This window comes from Plecotus auritus (assembly GCF_963455305.1).
Source record: "Plecotus auritus genome assembly, chromosome: 5".
NCBI classification, from domain to species: Eukaryota; Metazoa; Chordata; class Mammalia; order Chiroptera; family Vespertilionidae; genus Plecotus; species Plecotus auritus.
This window is the reverse complement of record NC_137776.1, coordinates 69,082,896-69,102,418: the sequence shown is the minus strand read 5'-3', so window position 1 is coordinate 69,102,418 and position 19,523 is coordinate 69,082,896. Positions and strand designations below refer to the sequence as shown.

Here is a 19,523-nt window from a genome sequence, read left to right as displayed (position 1 = left end):
TCATACTACAGAAAAATAATTTTTATCTTCTCTTACATTCTTATACTGGGGAATTTGGGTGGTAAGATAAGGAATATGTTTTCAAGTTTTAGTCATATTTCTGGTTATTCCAGTTATTCCACATGCTCTGGTTTCACAATTCAAAAATATTGAAGTGATTCAGAGATAAGACAACAGTGGGGCCTGATCCAGGGTATAACCGACATCAAATTCCTGAATGAAATGAAGGTAGTTCTAAATAAAATACACTCTTCCATTCCAGAAATGTTAGTGGCAACTCTTAATTCAACCAGCGAATGGAAAATGGTTTATATTTATTCCTTTGAACAGCTCATAATGTCTAAAGAACTACATGAGATCTTTTAGATACCTTGAAGATCAACTTTAGACTTTTCTTAACTGTTGCACAATATCAAATTCCGAGTACCATGACTTGGGAACTGGGAGTCTCAGAGAAAGTTTAAAGTGCCACAATGATTGCTAATAACCTTGACAAGCCGTAGAAATGGGCAGAGAATTACAGGATGAATTTAATAGAAATACAGAGTGATTTCGAGGAAGAGAAAAACACTATAAATACAAGGGAAAAGGCTTGACTTTGTGGGAAAAATGTAGGAATCAGAAAGCCACAAGTAAAACATGAACTAGCCTTATAATACAGTTGCATTATTATTTTTATTAATAAAAACAAATATTTGTAGAATACAAGTGAAAATATTGGATTTTTGAAAAAGGCAGTGAATCCGTAGCTATTTATATAATTATTTATTAATTACCCATCATATACTAAACAGATGAGATCCTACCTTCACGGAGCTTGCTAAATACTGTCTTTAGTTTGTATTCGGTAGTCACAAATTCGAGTAGAGCAAATACTGTGAGCTCCTTGAGGTAGGAATACAATTTTTACATTTTAGATCCAACTCCATGTCTAGAACAGCAATCAACTTAGATTAAGGGATAAAAACAGGCCCTAAAAGTTGAAAAAAGTAAACAATTGTCTGACCTTCAAATATGTCGATCAAAATCTGCAGGTACTTGCGAACCTATTACATGCACAACAGTTCTCAACACAATGATGATTCGTGTATTAAAAGGAATGGTGGGAATGGATTCAAGTTTTCAAAGTGCACAACGTGAAAATTGTGGATATTCTGATCGGGTGGGCAGCCATCCTCTTCACTTTTTTTTTTTTTTTAGACTAAATACAACGCGCTTAAGCAGAAACCACAGGGGTGGGATGCATCGCTAAGGCTAGTAGCACTGATACATCAGCTCGCACAATGCCGAGCTCGCTGGGGCAGCTCGGTCGGCGCAGCGAACCGGTTCCCATCCGCGGCTTCCCGGCGCCCGGAGTCTCGGAGCGGACGAGGCGTCCCCCAGAGGAAAGACAGGGCGCCGCAGACGCACCCCCCCACCCCCACCCCCCGAGGAGTCGCCGGCCCCCCGCCTCGCCTCGAAGTCCTGTTCGTCTTGGGCTCCCCCGACCATTCGGGATTGCGCTCCACAAAGGCCGGTGTGGCGCGGTTAAGGCACCAGGTGTTCCCACCGCCCACCGCCTCGACCCGCCCACCCCCAGGAGCCAGGAGCCCGGAGCCCGGAGCCCGCAGCCCCGCCGGCCGAGCAGGCCGGACGCCCCGGCCTGGCGGTAGCGCGCCTCTGTCGGCCCCGCCTCCGCGTCCTCCCGGCCCCGCCCTCGCTCGCTACTTCTCCCCCGCGCCCGCCTCGCCAGCCCCACAATCTCCTCGCGCTCCCGGCCCGGTACGCGCGTAGCGCCCCGCAGCCGCCACCGCCGCTGCCGCGGAGCGTTCCTCCACCAAGCCTGCCTTCCAGCTTCGGACCGGAACCGGAAGTCCAGGGGGCGGGGCCGGCGGAGGCCAGGGGACCGAAAACGCGGCCGAGCTCGGAGCCCGGAGCCGGAGCCAGCGCCTGGACCAGAACTTGGCCGCCGCCTGGACCGCCGCCGCCGCCTGCCGCTTCGTCCCCACGCCGCCGTCTCCTGGGCCGCCGCTGCTGCGAGCTCGGCCCTCAGAGGTCCGCGGACTTGGGTGTCCGGGTTGAAGGTCGGTCCGGACGTCGGACCCAGCTCGGTTCCCGGACTGTCCGGGCGGCTGCGAACGCCGCCGCCGCCGCCGCCTCGTCGCCTCAGCCTGGCGTTTTGTTCCAAGAGACCCGCGAGGCGAGCGGCGCTGACAGTGATTTTGACAGTGATTTAAACCTGCTTTTGTTGTTGTTGGCTTCTCGTGGTTCGGTTTTGTGTGTTGTGGGTGTGTGTGGCGGTTTTTCCCCCGTGGTGCATTTTTTTTTTTATTGTTGTGCTCTTTTTTTTCTCCCCTCTTTTTTTTCTTTTTCTCTCCTTTTTTTTTTTTTTTTTTTTTTTAAAACCCGTGAACGTTTTTTGATCGGGGCTTCCGAATATGTTTTATGACGGTTGATTTTACACCAGGAGGTTTGTCTCCGAGGAAGACCCAGGGAACTGGATATCTAGCGAGAACTTGCTACGGCTTCCTCGGCGCCTCGGGAACATGGGAGCTGCTGCAAAGTTGGCGTTCGCCGTCTTTCTTATCTCCTGTTCTTCAGGTAGGTGCCCGAGCTGGCGGGCTGCAGCCGCCGTGCGCGCCGGCGGCCGCCCTGTGGGCCGGCGAGCTCCGGTGGAGCCGGGGGAACATTACCCCCCACCCCGAGCCCCTCGGCTGCCACCCCCCAGGTCTGATTGGGATCTGGAAACCTCCATGCATTTTCCTGGTGTTGAGTGAGGTTGCTAACTGATAAGGCTGACTGCTCTGTTGTTGTGGAAGTGAGAAAGTCATGGTTTTGTGGCCATAACACTGGATGACAGCGCCGGTTGGGTTGCAATTAAGCCGCAAATACCACAAGTAACAATTTATGCACAGGTTTGAGATCTGAAGGGCAGATTCTAACATGTCATTTAGTGAGGCATTCTCCAAAATAAGGGTGTATTTTTTTAAAAATCATCTTTTAATTAGTGCTCCACCAGTGACTATCACGGTAGAGATCGAGTCAGTTGCTACTTAATTTTGACCGTGAGAAACAATGGATCATATCAGCAATTTCATCGGGTCTCCCCTCACGTTTCCTTCAACTTCAGTGTCCAGCAGTGTTAAAAATAGTTGTAGTTGTTGGAGTATTAACTATAACCCAGTGCAGAAGAGGTATGCCGCTGTGTTGGTAATGTGCTGGCTTTCAACCACCATTTATGTGCTCTGTCTGGCATAGATTTTGCTTACCTACGGAATACTTATTTTAAACGCGTTGTATTGAAGCATTGTTTTCGGGTTAGAATAGCCCATTTGAAATTGTTCATACTGTCAAATACACTGTATTCATAAAGTAGGTTTTGGCTCAAGGTTGGAAGAATAATCTGGCCCTTTTGTATTTGAAATTTTGATTTTGTGAGAACCTTCTGTGGTTGCAACCAGTGGTTGGAAAACTAGCTAGGCTTTTGTATTTGAAATTCTGTAAATGTGTCATCTAGCTCAGAGGTGTGCAAATGTACATAACAAGAGTTAGTTGCATAGATGAACAATTTTAAAGTCGCAATGGATTTATTTATCGTAAAATTAAAAAATCAGTTACTAGGTTGTGAGATAGAATTATGGGGTGGGGGTGGGGGATTGGAATTGACAGGTTTTATGGCCACGTCTTTATCTCATTTGCCTCAGGGAAATTAGAGGGTGGTAGTCTTTTCTTTGTGTACCTCTGTGGGTGTGTGTGTGTGTGTGTGTGTGTGTGTGTGTGTGTGTCCATCCTCCCCGCCCCCCTTTTTAATAGAATCTTTTGTAATGTATAGAATTTTGCTGAATGGTACATTTCCTTGTGGTTAATAAATGGATAAAGTCTAGTCTTATGTCTGTAGTGGTATTGATCAGTTCCGGGTGGGCTGAATGTGTTGTGAAATGGCGATCATTGCCAGAGATTAACCAAAAGAATCATGTCTGTTTAAATGGAAGAAGGTGCATGCTTAAGGCAGGCTGACAGTTCTTTTTGTGCACGTTTGGAGAGGAAGATAAACAATGGTCTCTCTAAAAGGAATGAATACCTTGATAACATTAAACCTCTGGCTTTTGTGACATGACTTAACCATGAGGGTTTTATTTTTCCAGTAGTACTCTTTCTCCCCTGCTCCTATATGTTCTGGTTGGTGAACTCCTCTTGTTCAAATCCCTCTTTCTGATCTCCTGCCCTTGAGGAGGAGGGGCATCATGGCCACTGACCAAAGAATAGTGGACATTATTCCCTCCCAAGCTCACCTGAGTCACACTCATTGGTGAAGGAGGTTATTCTTGAGCAGTCTCAAGGTATTACTTCTGGAAAAGCAGGCTGCTACTACAGATCTTACAGCTTCCTCTGCTTGGTTTGGGAGAAAAAAAGAATTGAGCATTCGTTTCTTGTAGGAGTATTTTCACTGGGCCAGGAGGGTTAATAGCTAAAATTCTGAAATAAAGTAGTTTGTTGCTATAGAGTATATACATATTCTACTTACATTAAACTGATATTATATATTGTTGCATAGTTTTTTTAAGTAAATGTTCTTAGTTGAATAAAGTATTCTATTGAAGATAATTGAACTAATCTTAAAGACTTTAATTCTTATTTATACATGAAGATTATTAGAACTTAAAGTGTCTGCTTTTTAAGAGCTTTTGTTGTGAATCAAATGCACTTTAAAAAGGGGTTATTATGTTTCTTTTCCTATTTGATTTTTCTATGTAATTTGTAATCTGGCATGAGGATGACAATTTTTATGAAAATTAAAATTTTTTTTCAGGTTTTCAGTTTTTTGTTTCTGGATATTTGAATATTTTCAATCAGCTGGAGATTAGTAGTAAAGAACAAATTTATTTCAGGTGTTGAGGATGGATGTTTACTGTTTTCTTTAGTATTTTGTGCATTTTTATTTTTCAGTTTCCATTCCATGGTATGCACACTGGAGACTGATTATACAGACTGTTCCTGTAGGGTATGGCCAAGTGTGTAATTTCCTCCTCTCATTCCAGGGGAAACATTTTTGAGTTTTGCCCTCATCCAGAAATGTCTACAGATTCCCTTTGATTTTGATTTTTTTTTTTCATTCCTCCTCAGCTTTTTTTTTTTTTCAAACAGAAACTTACTTAGTTGTTTTGTTTTTAAAAGCATTGTGGTTAATTTGTACCTTTTCTCCACAATTTGTTAAAATATGAGGATGAGTTTAATACTTGCTCTAGTTCTTGGTTTTATCCTACCTAAAGTGATGAAACTATTGTGGTACTATTTGAGTTGCATTGAATACGTTGAGAATTCCTTTGGAGCTAGTCTGGTCCATATATTTGATGAAATAAGAAATGAAAATAAAGTAATATGTGCATTTTCTTTTGTTCAACTAGGCAATACTGTGTGTATTTCTGTAAGTGTGTGGTTGGAGGGAGAATTGGCAGTGCAGTGAATCTTCTGGGACTCTTCTGAACTTTGGCTAACAAATGATAGATATTAAATGCTTTGTTTTCTAAAAGGCAGAATCTCTTAAATGTAGGCTGTGATCAAATTCAAATATAATATAGTGGAACATCAAGAGCAGAAGGGAAACAAAATATCCACCACCTCCTGGGATCTTCCCATTCATTTTGAATTTTTACTTATTTATGAGAAGCCAATAGTCTCAAGCTTGGGTAATTTTTGCTCCCTACCCATGCACCTCTACCCCAGGGGACATTTGGAGACATTTTTGGTTGTCCCAACTACAGGAAAGGAGGGGAGGGTGTGATACTGGCATCTAGTGGGTAGAGGAGGGCAGGGATAATGCTAATCATCCTATAATACACTGCACAGCCTTCCATAACAAAGAATTATCTAGCTTAAAATGACAGTAGTGTTGAGGTGGAGAAGCTCTACTTTAAACTTTTAATTTTTAAAAGCATTAGTATGTTAGTAAAGGGGTTCTGCTACTCCTCCAGTGATCTAAATTTTGTAAGTACATGGTATTGATGATCTCCAGGTGAGAGAGTTTAAGAGTTTTCATTTTTTTCACTATCTTTAAAAATTAGAATGATTAGAGAAATAGACTATAGGTATATACATTATTTCATCCTATTATACTTTACTAAAAATACTTTGCTGATTGTTAGGAATAAATTCTAATCATTTGTTACGGAGTGCTCATGAAGATTGCATATTCATGGATATGATGAATGATTGGTCAGTTTATCTAGTTTAATTATATTTGCTTTTGATCCAGTAGTTTTTTTTTGCCATAATAATTGTTTTTAAGGATATTTCCTTTTATCCTTACTGCCTGGGCTGAATGGTGGCATCAGGGTGTGTTTGTGTGTGTAGTGTGTATTTAACATGATGCCTGAAAGTTTTATTAAGTTTCTTATGGAAGAAATATGTCCACTATTGCATGATTCCTGAATGGTTCAAGGTGTAAATTCTGTTTGTTTTTTTTTTTTAAAGGATATATATTTTTTTGTCTAGCTAACTTTAATTTCAAGGAACTTTTAAAGTGATTTCATAATTACATAATTTTCTTGCAGGTTTTTGGTTACCATTAGGCTCATTTAGGCTATACTAAATAATATTCTATAATCTATTAATAGACTCTTGTCCTCTTTAAGGTTAAAATTTGACCATAATTAATAAGTGCTTACTGTTTTGAAGTCAGCCAACCAGGTTAAGAATTACAGTGAAACTCTTACATTAAATAGCATTACACCAGTGAGAGGAAAAATTCTGAAGTCACTCCCACAAAAAGTATGCAAATAAGCCTCATATTGTCTTTGTAACACACCTCCCATATATATATCTCTGATATTACTGACATCTCACCTTTTGGGTCTATCAGAATCACTGTTTAATGAGAAGTAAACCATAACTAAACCAAAAGAAGTTTTAATCTTTAAATTGTCCCTTTAGATTCTAAAACTGTTTTGTTGCTTTTTTACTTTTGTATGTCCTCTTATTTCTTATCTTTGGTGTCTCATAAATCTGTGATTTAATTTTTTCTTTTTATTTTCCTCTTACATTGCCATTTGTCATGGTGCCCCTCAGATAGTAAGCTAGGTAAGGTACACAATGCTTGACATTGAGATCACTAGAATTCCTTCACTGTTTGTTCCTTATCTTGTAACTCATTTCATTAATTTTCTTTATAGTTCCTCCAGTCCTTCTGTAGGTCCTTATACTGTAGGCTGTTTGCTTATGGAACCCACTCGTGGTTTAACATCATGTGCCTCCAGAGGTCTCATCCATGGTTTAAATGAAAATGGATTAAATTTAGAATGCTTGAGAATTGACCAAATAATCTTTTCCACTCTTCTTTAATTTGTTGGTATCTGGAATACCACACACACACTTGGGAGTAGTGTTACTGTCTTGCAATCAAATGGCTTTATCAAACTTTTATATTGCTCTTATTCCTTTTTTAATATTCTGGTATTCTTTAATTTTTTGTTGCTTTCAAAAAGTCTACCTCTTGTTAATATTTATTCATCTCTGTTTAAACCAGAATTTGACCAGGCCAGAGAGTATATTTATTGCCACAGCTGGGACCACATTAGAGTTTTCCTCTGTAGTAAATTTAATTCTGTTTGGTTATAATAGTCATGTCTAGACAGAACATTGATTTTAAATTGACTATTGAACATGAAAGTTCCAGGAATAGTGTATAGAGGAAGGAGAAGGAGAAGTCAAGAGGGTAAGCCCAACTGGTATGGCTCAGTTGGTTGAGTGTTGACCCATGCACCAGGAGGTTTTGTGGTTCGATTTCTGTCAGGGCATATACTTGGGTTGCAGGTTCCATCCCCAGTAGGTGCTGTGTGTGCAGGAGGCAGCTAATCTATGTTTCTCTCTCATCCATGTTTCTCTCTCTCTCTCCCTCTCCTTTCCTCTCTCTGAAATCAATAAAAACATATAAAAAAAGAAAGAAAGAAAGAAAACTACTATAGTGCACAATTGACTTCCCTTCATTCTTCAACTAGATTTCTGTTAGTCACTTTCATATACCTAATGCATCAAGTGGTCAGGTTTTGTTTAATAAAGGGGCCTAAAGGGAATGTGTTGTCTCTGAGGTTGGGTCTCGGTCTCTCTCTCTCTCTCTCTCTCTCTCTCTCTCTCTCTCTCTCTCTCTCTCTCTCTCTCCCACCTATCCTCACCTGAGGATATGTTTATTCATTTTAGAGAGGGAGACAGACGAAGGGAGGGAGAGAGAGAAACACTGATCTTGCCTCCCATAAGTGCCCTGACTGGAGATTAAACCCACAACCTTTTGATATAAAGGATGACACTCCAACCAATTGAGCCATCAGGGCAAGGTTGGATTTCTTATACTGTTAGAATGGTGGGCTCAAGGGAAAAAATTGGGAGGTTCTTATGGATAGTGGACAGGAATGTGGTTGTGGTGGTCATTAGGCTTGGGTTCCGGTGCCAGCACTGCCACTGTCCAGCTCATCATCATTTTTCTTACCTGAATAATTGTAGTACCTTTCTAGCTAAGACTAGCTAGTTCCTTGTTACTACTTTCTCTTCCAGTCCATCCACATAGCTGCTAGATTGACCTCATTAAAAAATAAATCTGTATATATAATTCCTGCTTAAAACCTTTCACTGACTGTTGAGCCACCTTTAGCATAAAATCTAAGTGTTAGAATGGCATACGAAGTTCTTTATCATTTGATTCTTGCCTCTTTTCTCTAACCCCTTAGGATAGTGGCTAAGAGTATAGGCTCTGGAGTTAGACTTCCTTGGTTTTCATGTTTTACATATTGGCTTCTCAACTTAACGTTGGGTAAATCACTTCACCTTTTGTGCTTGTTTTGTCATCTACAAAATGGGGATATTAATAGTGCCTACCCCACAGACTGTTTTGAAGTTTAAATGTCACATAAGTGTTAGGTGTTCTGCTGTGGCTCCTCCCCAGCATGAGTCCTATATTCCAGCTATACAAACTCGACTTGCTGTTTCCTGAATGTATTATCCTTTATTGTATATCAGTATGGTACCTTTTTGTACAAGTTATTTCTTCCTCCTTTCCCTGGCTAACTCCTTGTTTTTAAGACTGAGAAGTATCACCTCTTTAGAAACATTTTCTCTGCCACTCAACCTAGATTGAGAGTTGCTTTCTGTTTTCTTATACTTTGTAAATTACCTTGATTCCAGTAATTATTGCAAGTGCATACTCACCTATATGCACTTTAGACTATGAGCTGTTCAAAGATCTCTCTCTTTTTTTTTTTTCACAGACCCGTCCTAAACCTGGCATTCAGTAGGTGCTCAAGAAATGTTTATTGAACAAATGAAGTGAATTTTTTTCATTTTTGGGCCTGAGTTTTTAGTGTATTAAAGTGGTAAAGTTGGATTAGATGATCTCTGAACTTTTTTTCTACTCTAAAAGCTTTATAATTCTTTAATTTTAAGGTTAGAGTTTAATAGTGACATTTTATTAAGAAAAAATGATTTTGTTGGTTTTTTTTGTTATCATTATGTTCTCTTCATTAAAAAAAAAATGCTGTCTCTGATCCTTACACTATCTCTTTTAATATAATTTGAATCATGTAGATTTAGAAGGCATCTTAGAGATCTTCAAGCTCAGTGACTTTCAACTTTTTTTATCATAACTGTAATAAGAAATACACATTGCATCATGATTCAGTTCCCATATACATAAATATGTATCAGAAATTGAAGTTTTATGAACTAACTCATACTGTGTGCAGGACACTTATTTATTTTTATATTCAGTGTATTTAAAAAATTTTTATTATGACCCATTAATTAATTCCATGATCAATGGGTACTAAACTCCCAAAAAATACTGACCTAGTTCACCAATCTCTTATTCTATTCTTAAATAGAGAAGGAAGCTGAATAAGTAAATATTTGCAATTAAAAATAGTGTGCACTGAAAAAATATGCTCATTATTTAATCTACAGTAGAGAACATATAATTAGATACAGAATTGAGGGAAAACTGATCCTGAGGGAGAACATAGACCTGCTGTGGCTGAGTTGTTCTTTCTTCTGGACCAGTTGGATGAATTAAGCACACACAAAGGTGCTAAAACAAAATTAGTTGTAAGTTTGAAGAGTTCAGATTTTTTTCATTTAGGAAAGGCTTGCTGGAAAATATAGATCCTAATAATAGGGAAAAAAATGTCTTGGCAGGAGGTTGAGAAGGTTATTCATCTTAATATGAAGGAAAAGGTACAAAATAGGATAAGAAACATAGAGGGCATTTGTGAGTAAACTTGATTATGGATAAAAGGCACGTTAGAATGCAGGAATTTTGCCTAAATATAAAGAAGAGATTTATAAGATGAAAAGATGTTTAGAATTGCTTGAAGAAGTAGAATAATCTCAGTTGAGGGGGGTTAAGTCCAAAGGAAAAGTAATTAAAAGTTAGAGGAGATAGGAGTGGATGATATGATCATGATTGATGTCCCAAATACATATATGTAGCGTATAGGACAGAAAAGCAGCCTGAAGATTTAGGTAGTATGGTAGCACTACTAAATAAAATTGATAAAGAAATAACAAGCCAGAAGAAAAGAGGAATCACTTTCATAACAAAAGAAATTCTAAACATAGATATGAGTTTATATTATAAGCATGAATGAAAATACAGACTTAGATTTGGAAAAATAAGAGCACATAAAACACACGATAGCATGTACTATTCTTTTAAAGGGCAGAGACATTGTTTGATGGGTATGTATCCATTGTGCTGTCGAGTTAAAGAATTCTGAGCACAAGTGGCTCAATATGTTGTTTGTGTTTAAGTATTCTTTGAAATCTACATGAGTCATTTTCCTCACAGTAAATTACACTGTTCTATAGAAGTAGATTTAGAAATTTTCTGATGTGATATTTGCTATTCATGCCTGAATCCTAAACCTTTTTAATAGCCATTCTTTTGGACTAGATAAAAGCTCTTTTTTCTTTGGTAGACTATTTCCTTAGTAGCTAAAGTCACATTGGGAATCATTTTATTCTCTAATGTTGCTGAAGAAAATAAATGTAAAGCAATAAGATAATTATTAGAAGGACCCATGTAGGGAGCTGTTGCTTTTTAAAAGATTAAGCTTATCAGTATACTAGAAGCCCGATGCACGAAATTCGTGCAAAAGTAGGCCTTCCCTCTGACCACTGGCACCCAGGACCCGGGCTTTTCTCGCACGGGGAGGCCCTGCCCATCTGCCACAGCCTGCCCGTCAGTGGCCTGGGCCTCCCTCTTTGGGGCAATCATGGAGCCCCCCAACTGATCACCTCGCCAGCCGGTGGCCTGGGCCTCCCTCTGCGGGGCGATCATGGGGCGATGGCCGGGCCTCCAAACAATCACATCTCACCTGCCTTAGCTGGCCTGGTGCCAGTGAGTGTCATAGTGTGGTATCCCGGATGGTCTTCCTGATGGTCGTCTGGATGGTCATCTGGATGGTCGTTCTGCTGTTCAGCCGTTCGGTCAATTTGCCTATTATATAGGATAAAGCTTTGAGGTAGGATGTTTTTTTCTGGTTATTATTACTAACTTTATAATTTATATTTTATAGAAATGAGACCTTAATTATTAGGAAAGATCTGTTGGTCTTCACATCTTTATGATTATATATGATAAATCAAGCTTGTTCTTTTTTTAATGTATTTTATTGATTTTTTTACAGAGAGGAAGGGAGAGGGATAGTTAGAAACATCGATGAGAGAGAAACATCGATCAGCTGCCTCCTGCACACCTTCTACTGGGGATGTGCCCACAACCAAGGTTCATGCCCTTGACTGGAATCGAACCCGGGACTTTTCAGTCTGAAGGCCAACGCTCTATCCACTGAGCCAAACCAGCCAGGCAGTCAAGCTTGTTCTAAGGCATTATTTCAAGAGGAAGGGGCATGGGCGAGTTATGAGATCTTGGCAAGTTCCTAAAACTCTGAGAATTTAAAAAAATTGTAAATCAATATGTTATAAGTGAATTAATGTACCACATAACACATAGCTAGTTCATAGATTTTACATATATGAGGTGGGCAAAAGTAGGTTTACAGTTGTGAGTACATGAAACAGTTTATTCTTGTATTATTATTTATTCTTTGTATTCCAACTGCAAACCTACTTTTGTCCACTCCTATATATGTTAGTGTCTAGCCTGTCTTTTAAAATGTGTGTAAAACATTTAAACTATAAACCTACTTTTGCCCACCCCTGTAAGTGTGAATTTTTAACCTATCTTTAAGTTTTATTTTTAAAAATGTAGCGTGTAGTGTGTAAAACATTTAAAAATGTAGAGTCACTTCTTGGGTGATATTTTAAATTTGCTGGTAAATTCCTTATCAGTTAATGTGAGATAATAGTCTACATGGTTCAGCCAGAGAAAATGTCGATATCAAGTGACAAATAGGTGCCAGGAAATATCTAGAACATTCAGATATCATGGTTCTTTTACAAGTTCTTTAAGATCTTATTGTTCTAGCATGCATTAAAAGGAAACATTGGAGTAAATCTTCATCTCTATTTATTTGTTATAATTTAAAATATTTTTCTTAGACAATTTTATTTAAGTCTTAATTCAGTGTTTTAAAATTTTTCATGTAAAACTCAAGTTTGGAAAGATTCTCAAGTCTGTTTTGGGTAACAGCTATAAGCTTTGAAAACATGATCTTCCAGTTTTGAGATCAATATTTTGAATGTGGTGTGATATTTTGGACTAAAATTTTGGAGTCTCTCATTCAAATTCCTTCTTTCCTACTTACTCTTCTTTGACCTTGGCAACCACTGAAACCCCATTTATCTCTAAATTAAAGAGGATGAAATAATTTAATTAGTAAATAGTGAACTACATGCTAGACACTGTACTAAGTGCTTGGGATGCAACAGGGAATAAGACAGACGTGATTATGTCCTAATAGAGCTTACAGTCATAAAGTAAGTAATCCAGTGAATGAATAATTACATATTGTCATATGTGTAGTAACAGAAACAAATAGGGTCCTGAGAGAGTGATTGTTTGTCTTGCATCACATGTCACAGTCTAATTACTACTTAGTTTATTTATCTACCTATTTATTATCTGCCCTTTTCACTACTAGTGTGTCGGCTCTGAGAGAGGGTGAGCCACCTCTCACCTTCATCTCAATACCCCTAAGGGATGGCACAGTTTCTGGCATAGTAGAAGCTCAATAAATATTTGGCTGTCTGAAGAAATGAATGCAGGGATGGGATTGGAGAGAGTCAGGGACAAGATCATGCAGGGGTTATGATCCGGTGTGGGAAGGTGTTAGAATGAAATCCAGAGGGGAGGGACAGCAACAAGTTTTAAGGAGAAGCTAGATCTGGGTTATGTTAGGATCACTTTGGCAGCAACCTGGAAATACAGTGAAAGGATGTAGGGGTGAAGAGGTGAGACCAGTTAGGAGTCTATTACATCAACCTAAGCTAGAGAGACTCTCCAAGATCCCTTCTAGCTTTGAACATTCTCTGTATTTTAAAACTTGCCTACACTTACCAGTCTTCCCTCTTAGTCACTCCACTTTTTCCTACTTATTATTACTTAAAAAGAAATGGATGCGTTTATTGTGCACATGAGAAATGTGAATACAATGTCTTAAAAACAGACACCTCAAAAAGAAGAGAAAAAAACAGACGAGGCTATTGAATTTTTGTGGCAAATTTCTATCTTCAGATTTTGGGCATCTGCTACTTTATATTCTTATTTACAAAGCATTCCGATTTCTATCGGGAACTTTGGCTTTACTTATTTTCAAATGTCTATTTTTTCATTAGATCACCTCTTAATGGTTGTAAACATCTAAGATAGTATATTGTTGGTATGGTTGAAGATTCAGAAGTAGAAACTGCGTATTTTGTATCTTGATTCTCAGGAATTTGATATCTTTATAGGTTATTAAGGTCTTACAATTAAGGCTGAAAGGATAAATAGTTAATACTATGGGCTATTAATTTTACTCAGGACTGTGGCCTCTAACTCTTAAGTAGTCAGCTTGAATATTTTTGTCTGTGAAAGATTTCAAGCCTCCACTTTTGGTGGGAGGGGCAGTTGGTGCGAGGGGCAGTTGGTGCTTGATGCAGGGAAATCTTAGTTTTATATTGGCAGAAGGTCAGTAGCATCATCTTTGACTAGGAAAAACTACATGATTACACAGAGATAAAACCAGAAGAAACATTAAACTTTTCTGAATTTAAAAATATAATGGTGGCTGCCTCTTTTCATTTTGTTTCTTTCATTTTGGAAGAAGGTAAAGCTAATTATCCTTGGTAAGCTATCCTCTATAAAGAAGTGTAGTTTCACCCTGTAAGTATTGTAAGCCATTTTATTTAATACCTTAGATAAAGTAGTTCTAGAAAAAGAACTGGTTGCTAGGTTTTGTGTTACCGGGAAGTGAGGTTCTATGCTGCAGGATTAGTGAACAGAATTTGCAGATTATTTTTATTTAAGCTAAGACTTGACATTACTTGTATAAGTACGCTTTAAAATTATATGGGTAGAAATGAAAAGTCAAAGTTAAAAGAGACTGATAAATTATAAATAAGGGCAGTTGTGAGATACTGACTGATACAAGATGGACAAGGTAATAGTAAAACAATTTATTAGTAGGCATTCAGAAGTAAAATAAACCAACTTTCTCAATGACCAGGGAAAAATGATTGAATAGCTACTGACCATCCTTTTATTCTATATAAATATTATATAACAAACCTTACCTGGTAACCTTTTTAAATTCTCTTCCTTAGTTCTTTAGAGAGACATAAACCTGGTTTGGGTATTGAATTAGGAAATCAATTGCTAATTATGTTGTTTGTTAAAATGTAAATAGAGATTGCCTATTAGCTGAGAAGACTAGAAATAATAGAAGCAGTTAAATTAGGAGCTTTAACTGGTGAGACGGCCTAACAAACTGTCAGGTACTATTTTCTCTATCGGAATGATTTTTATGAAGAATACTCAAGTTGATCCTTACTTCTGAAGGATGGAGTCAAGTTAAAAGATTAGGGTCATAGAAAAAGTGTGTTTTTTCCTTTTGAATTAGTGAAGAGTAGTTTTGATCTTATCTTTCACTACAGGAGCCTGAGAATAGCTCCCACTAAGAATTGTAGTTCCTGTTAATTTAGCAACATATATTTAGCAGCCCCAATTAAGTAATGTTTTTATAATTAACTAGAGGCCCGGTGCACGAAATTCGTACACGAGGGTGTGTGTCCCTCAGCCCAGCCTGCAAGGACGAAGATTCGTGCAAGGACGGGCCTTCCTTTCCCTGGCGGCTGGCACCGCCTTTGCTCCGGTCGGAGCCGCCTTTTTGCTCCGGCCCAGAGCTGCCTTTTCGCCTTCCCATGCTGTCCAGAGGCCCGGAGCGGCTGGGGCGGTGCCTGTGTATGCAAATTAACCCTCCATCTTTGTCCCAATCTGGGACCCCTAGAGGGATGTCCAACTGCTCTCCCCTGCAGGCCTGGGTCCCCCCGCAACTGCCCTCCCCTGCAGGCCCGGTCGCCCCCAACTTCTCTCCTCTGCCGACCTGGTCACCCCTAACTGCCCTCCCCTGCAGGCTTGATTGCCCCCAACTGCCTTCCCTTGCAGGCCTGGTCCCTCCCAACTGCCCTCCCCTGCTGGCCTGATCACCCACAACTGCCCTCCCTTGCAGACCTGGTCCATCCAAACTGCCCTCCTCTGCTGGCCATCTTGTGGTGGCCATCTTGTGTCCACATGGGGGCAGCCATCTTTGACCACATGGGGGCAGCCATCTTGTGTGTTGGAGTGATGGTCAATTTGCACATTACTCTTTTATTTAGATAGGATAGAGGCTTGGTGCACGGGTGGGGGCCAGCTGGTTTTCCCTGAAGGGTGTCCTGGATCAGGGAGGGGGTTCCCTTGGGGCGTGGGGAGGCCTGGGTGAGGGGCCTTTGGTGGTTTGCAGGCTGGCCACGCCCCCTGGCAACCCAAGCGGAGGCCCTGGTATCTGGGATTTATTTATCTTCTGTAATTGAAACTTTGTAGCCTTGCGTGGAGCCAAGCCTCCTGCTTGCTCTGTGGCCCCAGCCATTTTTGTTGGGATTTATTTATCTTCTATAATTGAAACTTTGTAGCCTTGAGTGGAGACCAAGGCAGGCCAGGGATGCGGGAGCTTGGCTTCCTCCATCACCGGGGGCAACTCAAGCCTCCTGCTCTCTCCAGCTCCGTGGCTGCCGCCATTTTTGTTGGGATTTATTTATCTTCTATAATTGAAACTTTGTAGCCTTAAGTGGAGGCCTGGGCCAGCCAGGGTGTGCAAAAAGCTTGGATTTCTCCATTGCCAGGGAAACCCAAGCCTCCTGCTCGCTTTGTGGCTGAAGCCATCTTGGTTGGGTTAATTTGCATATTTGCTCCTGATTGGCTGGTGAGCGTGGCTTGTTGGTGTGGCAGAGTGATGCTTAATTTGCATATTACTCTTTTATTAGATAAGATAACTAGTCTTATTTCCATGAAATGGAAACTAAATTAGCAGAAGAGTAGGTGAGCTAGTCTGTTACACATTATAGAATTTTCTACCATTGGACTATGTGGTTGGCCACTAGGGGCTAGTTTATAGAAATAAAAGCTAATCTTATTGGTACAAATGTAGCTATTGGTTAGAAAGAATGATTTCCTAAAAAACAAACTAACAAACAGCAGTAAGAATGTTCTTAATCTCAAATTCAGTGAAAGTAATTAATTATGCAAGTCTTGGGCTGGTATAGAAGAAAGAACAAACATTCTGTAGGGAGAAAACTTGGGTATTGGGCATTTCTTTACCATGGTATGATGATATACCATGTGAACTTTGGGAAGCTCCATAAATTTAGTTTCATCATCTGTAAAATGGAGAGTTTGTAATACTAATACCTACCTCTCAAGATTACGGTGAGGATCAAAGACTATGTACACAAACACAATCATACTTGCATATACATATATACATGAAACTTTAAAATATTATTGCAAGTATTTGTAATAATGCAATGATTTATTAAAGGAGTAGAGAGTAATTTATTCCATAAACAACTGAATGTAAAATACGAGACAATGTCTATTCCTTCCAGTGGCTTTAAAGGCACTGCTTGATAAGGCCCTTCTCCAACCTCATCTTTTGACATATTGGCCCTTTGATGGTTTCTACAACAAACCAAGTGCCTTTTATTTCTCTGAGATTTTTCTTTCACTTGCCTTCCATTAATACTTATGAGGGGGACCATATCTGACTTATTCACTCTAGTTTCCCCAGTGTCTGACACATACTTAACATATATTTGTTATGGACAATATGTAAATGAATTAGTGTGACTGTGTTCTAATAAAACTTTATTGATAGACTAGAGGCCCGATGCACGAAGATTCGTGCAAGGACGGGCCTTCCTTTCCCTGGCGGCTGGCACCGCCTTTGCTCCGGTCAGAGCCGCCTTTTTGCTCCGGCCCAGAGCTGCCTTTCTGCCTTCCCATGCTGTCCAGAGGCCCGGAGCGGCTGGGGCGGTGCCTGTGTATGCAAATTAACCCTCCATCTTTGTTGGGTTAATTTGCATACTCATGCCTGATTGGCTGGTGGGTGTCGCAAAGGTATGGTCAATTTGCATCTTACTCTTATTAGTGTAGATACTGAAATTTGATTTTCATGTGTGACAAAATATTATTTTGATTTTTTTCAACTATTAATATGTAAAAGCCGTTGTTCAGGGGTTGTACAAAAACAGGCTGCAGATTGTATTTGACCGGCAGGAGATAGTTTACCAACCCCTGACATAGGACATTGTATAAGTAGCACCCCTTCCCCAACTTAGAAATATATTATGTTCCAAAAACTTTGAAATCTAGGAAGCATTTTCTTATAAAGATCATTGTTATATGTGTTGGTTAAGTTCCCAGACCAATCTATAAGCCTGTTTTACCTCTGTTCTGTATTAAAGCAATACAACTAACTTTACCCTCAGGAACAACATTATGTCTGAGGAAAAATGGATTTCTCCTAGCATTATTAGAATTTCCTTATTTCCTGATTTCTCTTTCACTTGCTGCAATTTGCATCCTGGAAGTACCCTGCTTCCTGGACCTCCTTTAGGTTGGTATGGTGACCAGACTAAAAAGAAATTCATGTATCTGATTAGGGACGAGTCATGAGAAGAGAAGGGTTATAGAGGAGAGGAGAGGAAAAAGAAAGAAAATAGAGAATATCAGAATGCATTATCCATAGCAAAGGTTAGTATAATTTTGTGAAATATCAGTTATGTGTGTGATTATATCTATCTACATGCTGAGTCTCAGTGAAAAATGCATTTCTTGCTGTGGTATGTAGTCAGAGTTTGACAGCCTGTTTTCTAAGGATTTGAGATACTGATGCTGAGAGATACTGATCCTGAGATCCTTTGTCAGAGCCAAATGAAAAATATAAAGGAAACCTGTTGACTGACTGCCTTCTACAGTGTGTTTCTGGTACTGAGCTACCTTAGTTACCAGTTTTACAGATGAGAAAACAGGGTCCTGCAGCCAATAAGCTTCACAACTGAGATTCAGACAGACACTTACCTTATTTTAGAATATGGGCTTTGTCCATTACACCATGGTGTTTTCCCTGTAGGGAAAGAAGCCATGTATGACTACCATTGTGTTTCAGAGGTCAAAAGAGCCCCCAGTTGGTGGCAGCTCACTAGATTGCTTGAGACAAAGGCAATTGGCTTAACTATTAGGACAGGGCCACTGGAAGAAAATGGTTAGGAACTACATATGGAGAATGATATGATTCTCCATATATAGTGTAAGAAAGGAGGGGACTCTATCATATCATTTTGCCTTTATTTTTTTCTTCTGCCTCTGTAATACTCTCCCTGCTTATTTATACCTCACCACCAGTAAGGACTCTTAATCCATACTAGAAACAGCAAGGGCTTGAGGATGAGACTTAGTGAGGAAGAAAGAGTAATATAATCTTGTCTTTAGCTGAAACGAGAATGAGAAGGGAAACTCAAGTAGCAGGGCCACCTGGTCACCCAGATGGGTTAGCTGTTCCCAGGTGGCAATTTATCAGTGGGTGTGCATAAAACAGCCTGCTATTAATTGTGTTACAAGCATAAGTCTTGACTTTGGAGACTTGTAACTTTTATATGCTAATTGAAAATAGTTCTTTTAGTTATTAAGGGAACGTCTCTCTTATTTTTAATTATTTTTGTTAATCCTTACCTGAGGATATTTTTCCATTGATTTTTGGGAGAGTGGAAGAGAGAGGGAAAGATAGAAACATTGATGTGAGAGAAACACATCGATTGGTTGTCTCCTGCATGAGCCCTGACCAGGGCCTAGAGCCTGGGAGAAGCCTGCAGTCAGGGTATGTGCCCTTGGCCCAATCGAACCTGGGACCCTTTGGTCCATAGGCCGACATTTTGTCCACTGAGCCAAACGGGCTAGGGCAAGGGAATGTCTCTCTTAAGCAACACTTGGTTAGTCTAGATTCAGTTACCTGTTGTAAGTACTTCAAAATTATAATACATGTCGAAGACATCTCTGTTTCCTTTATGTATTGAGTTAACAAGTG

At 39.8% G+C, this 19,523-nt stretch overlaps 1 protein-coding gene across 3 annotated transcripts in view; it reads left to right on the top strand.

Moving 5' to 3' along the window:
• Positions 1 to 1,863: 1,863 nt before the first annotated feature.
• ACVR2A (activin A receptor type 2A) overlaps positions 1,864 to 19,523 on the top strand; it is a 92,531-nt gene continuing 74,871 nt past the window's right edge. The window contains exons 1-2 of one of the 3 annotated variants that reach the window (XM_080669219.1): positions 1,864 to 2,063; positions 2,447 to 2,580. In XM_080669219.1, coding sequence (XP_080525345.1) covers positions 2,526 to 2,580 — 55 coding nt within the window. In that variant the 5' untranslated portion in view covers positions 1,864 to 2,063; positions 2,447 to 2,525. The remainder of the gene's footprint in view (positions 2,064 to 2,446; positions 2,581 to 19,523) is intronic. The other 2 variants (XM_080669220.1, XM_080669218.1) reach the window with 2 other exon arrangements.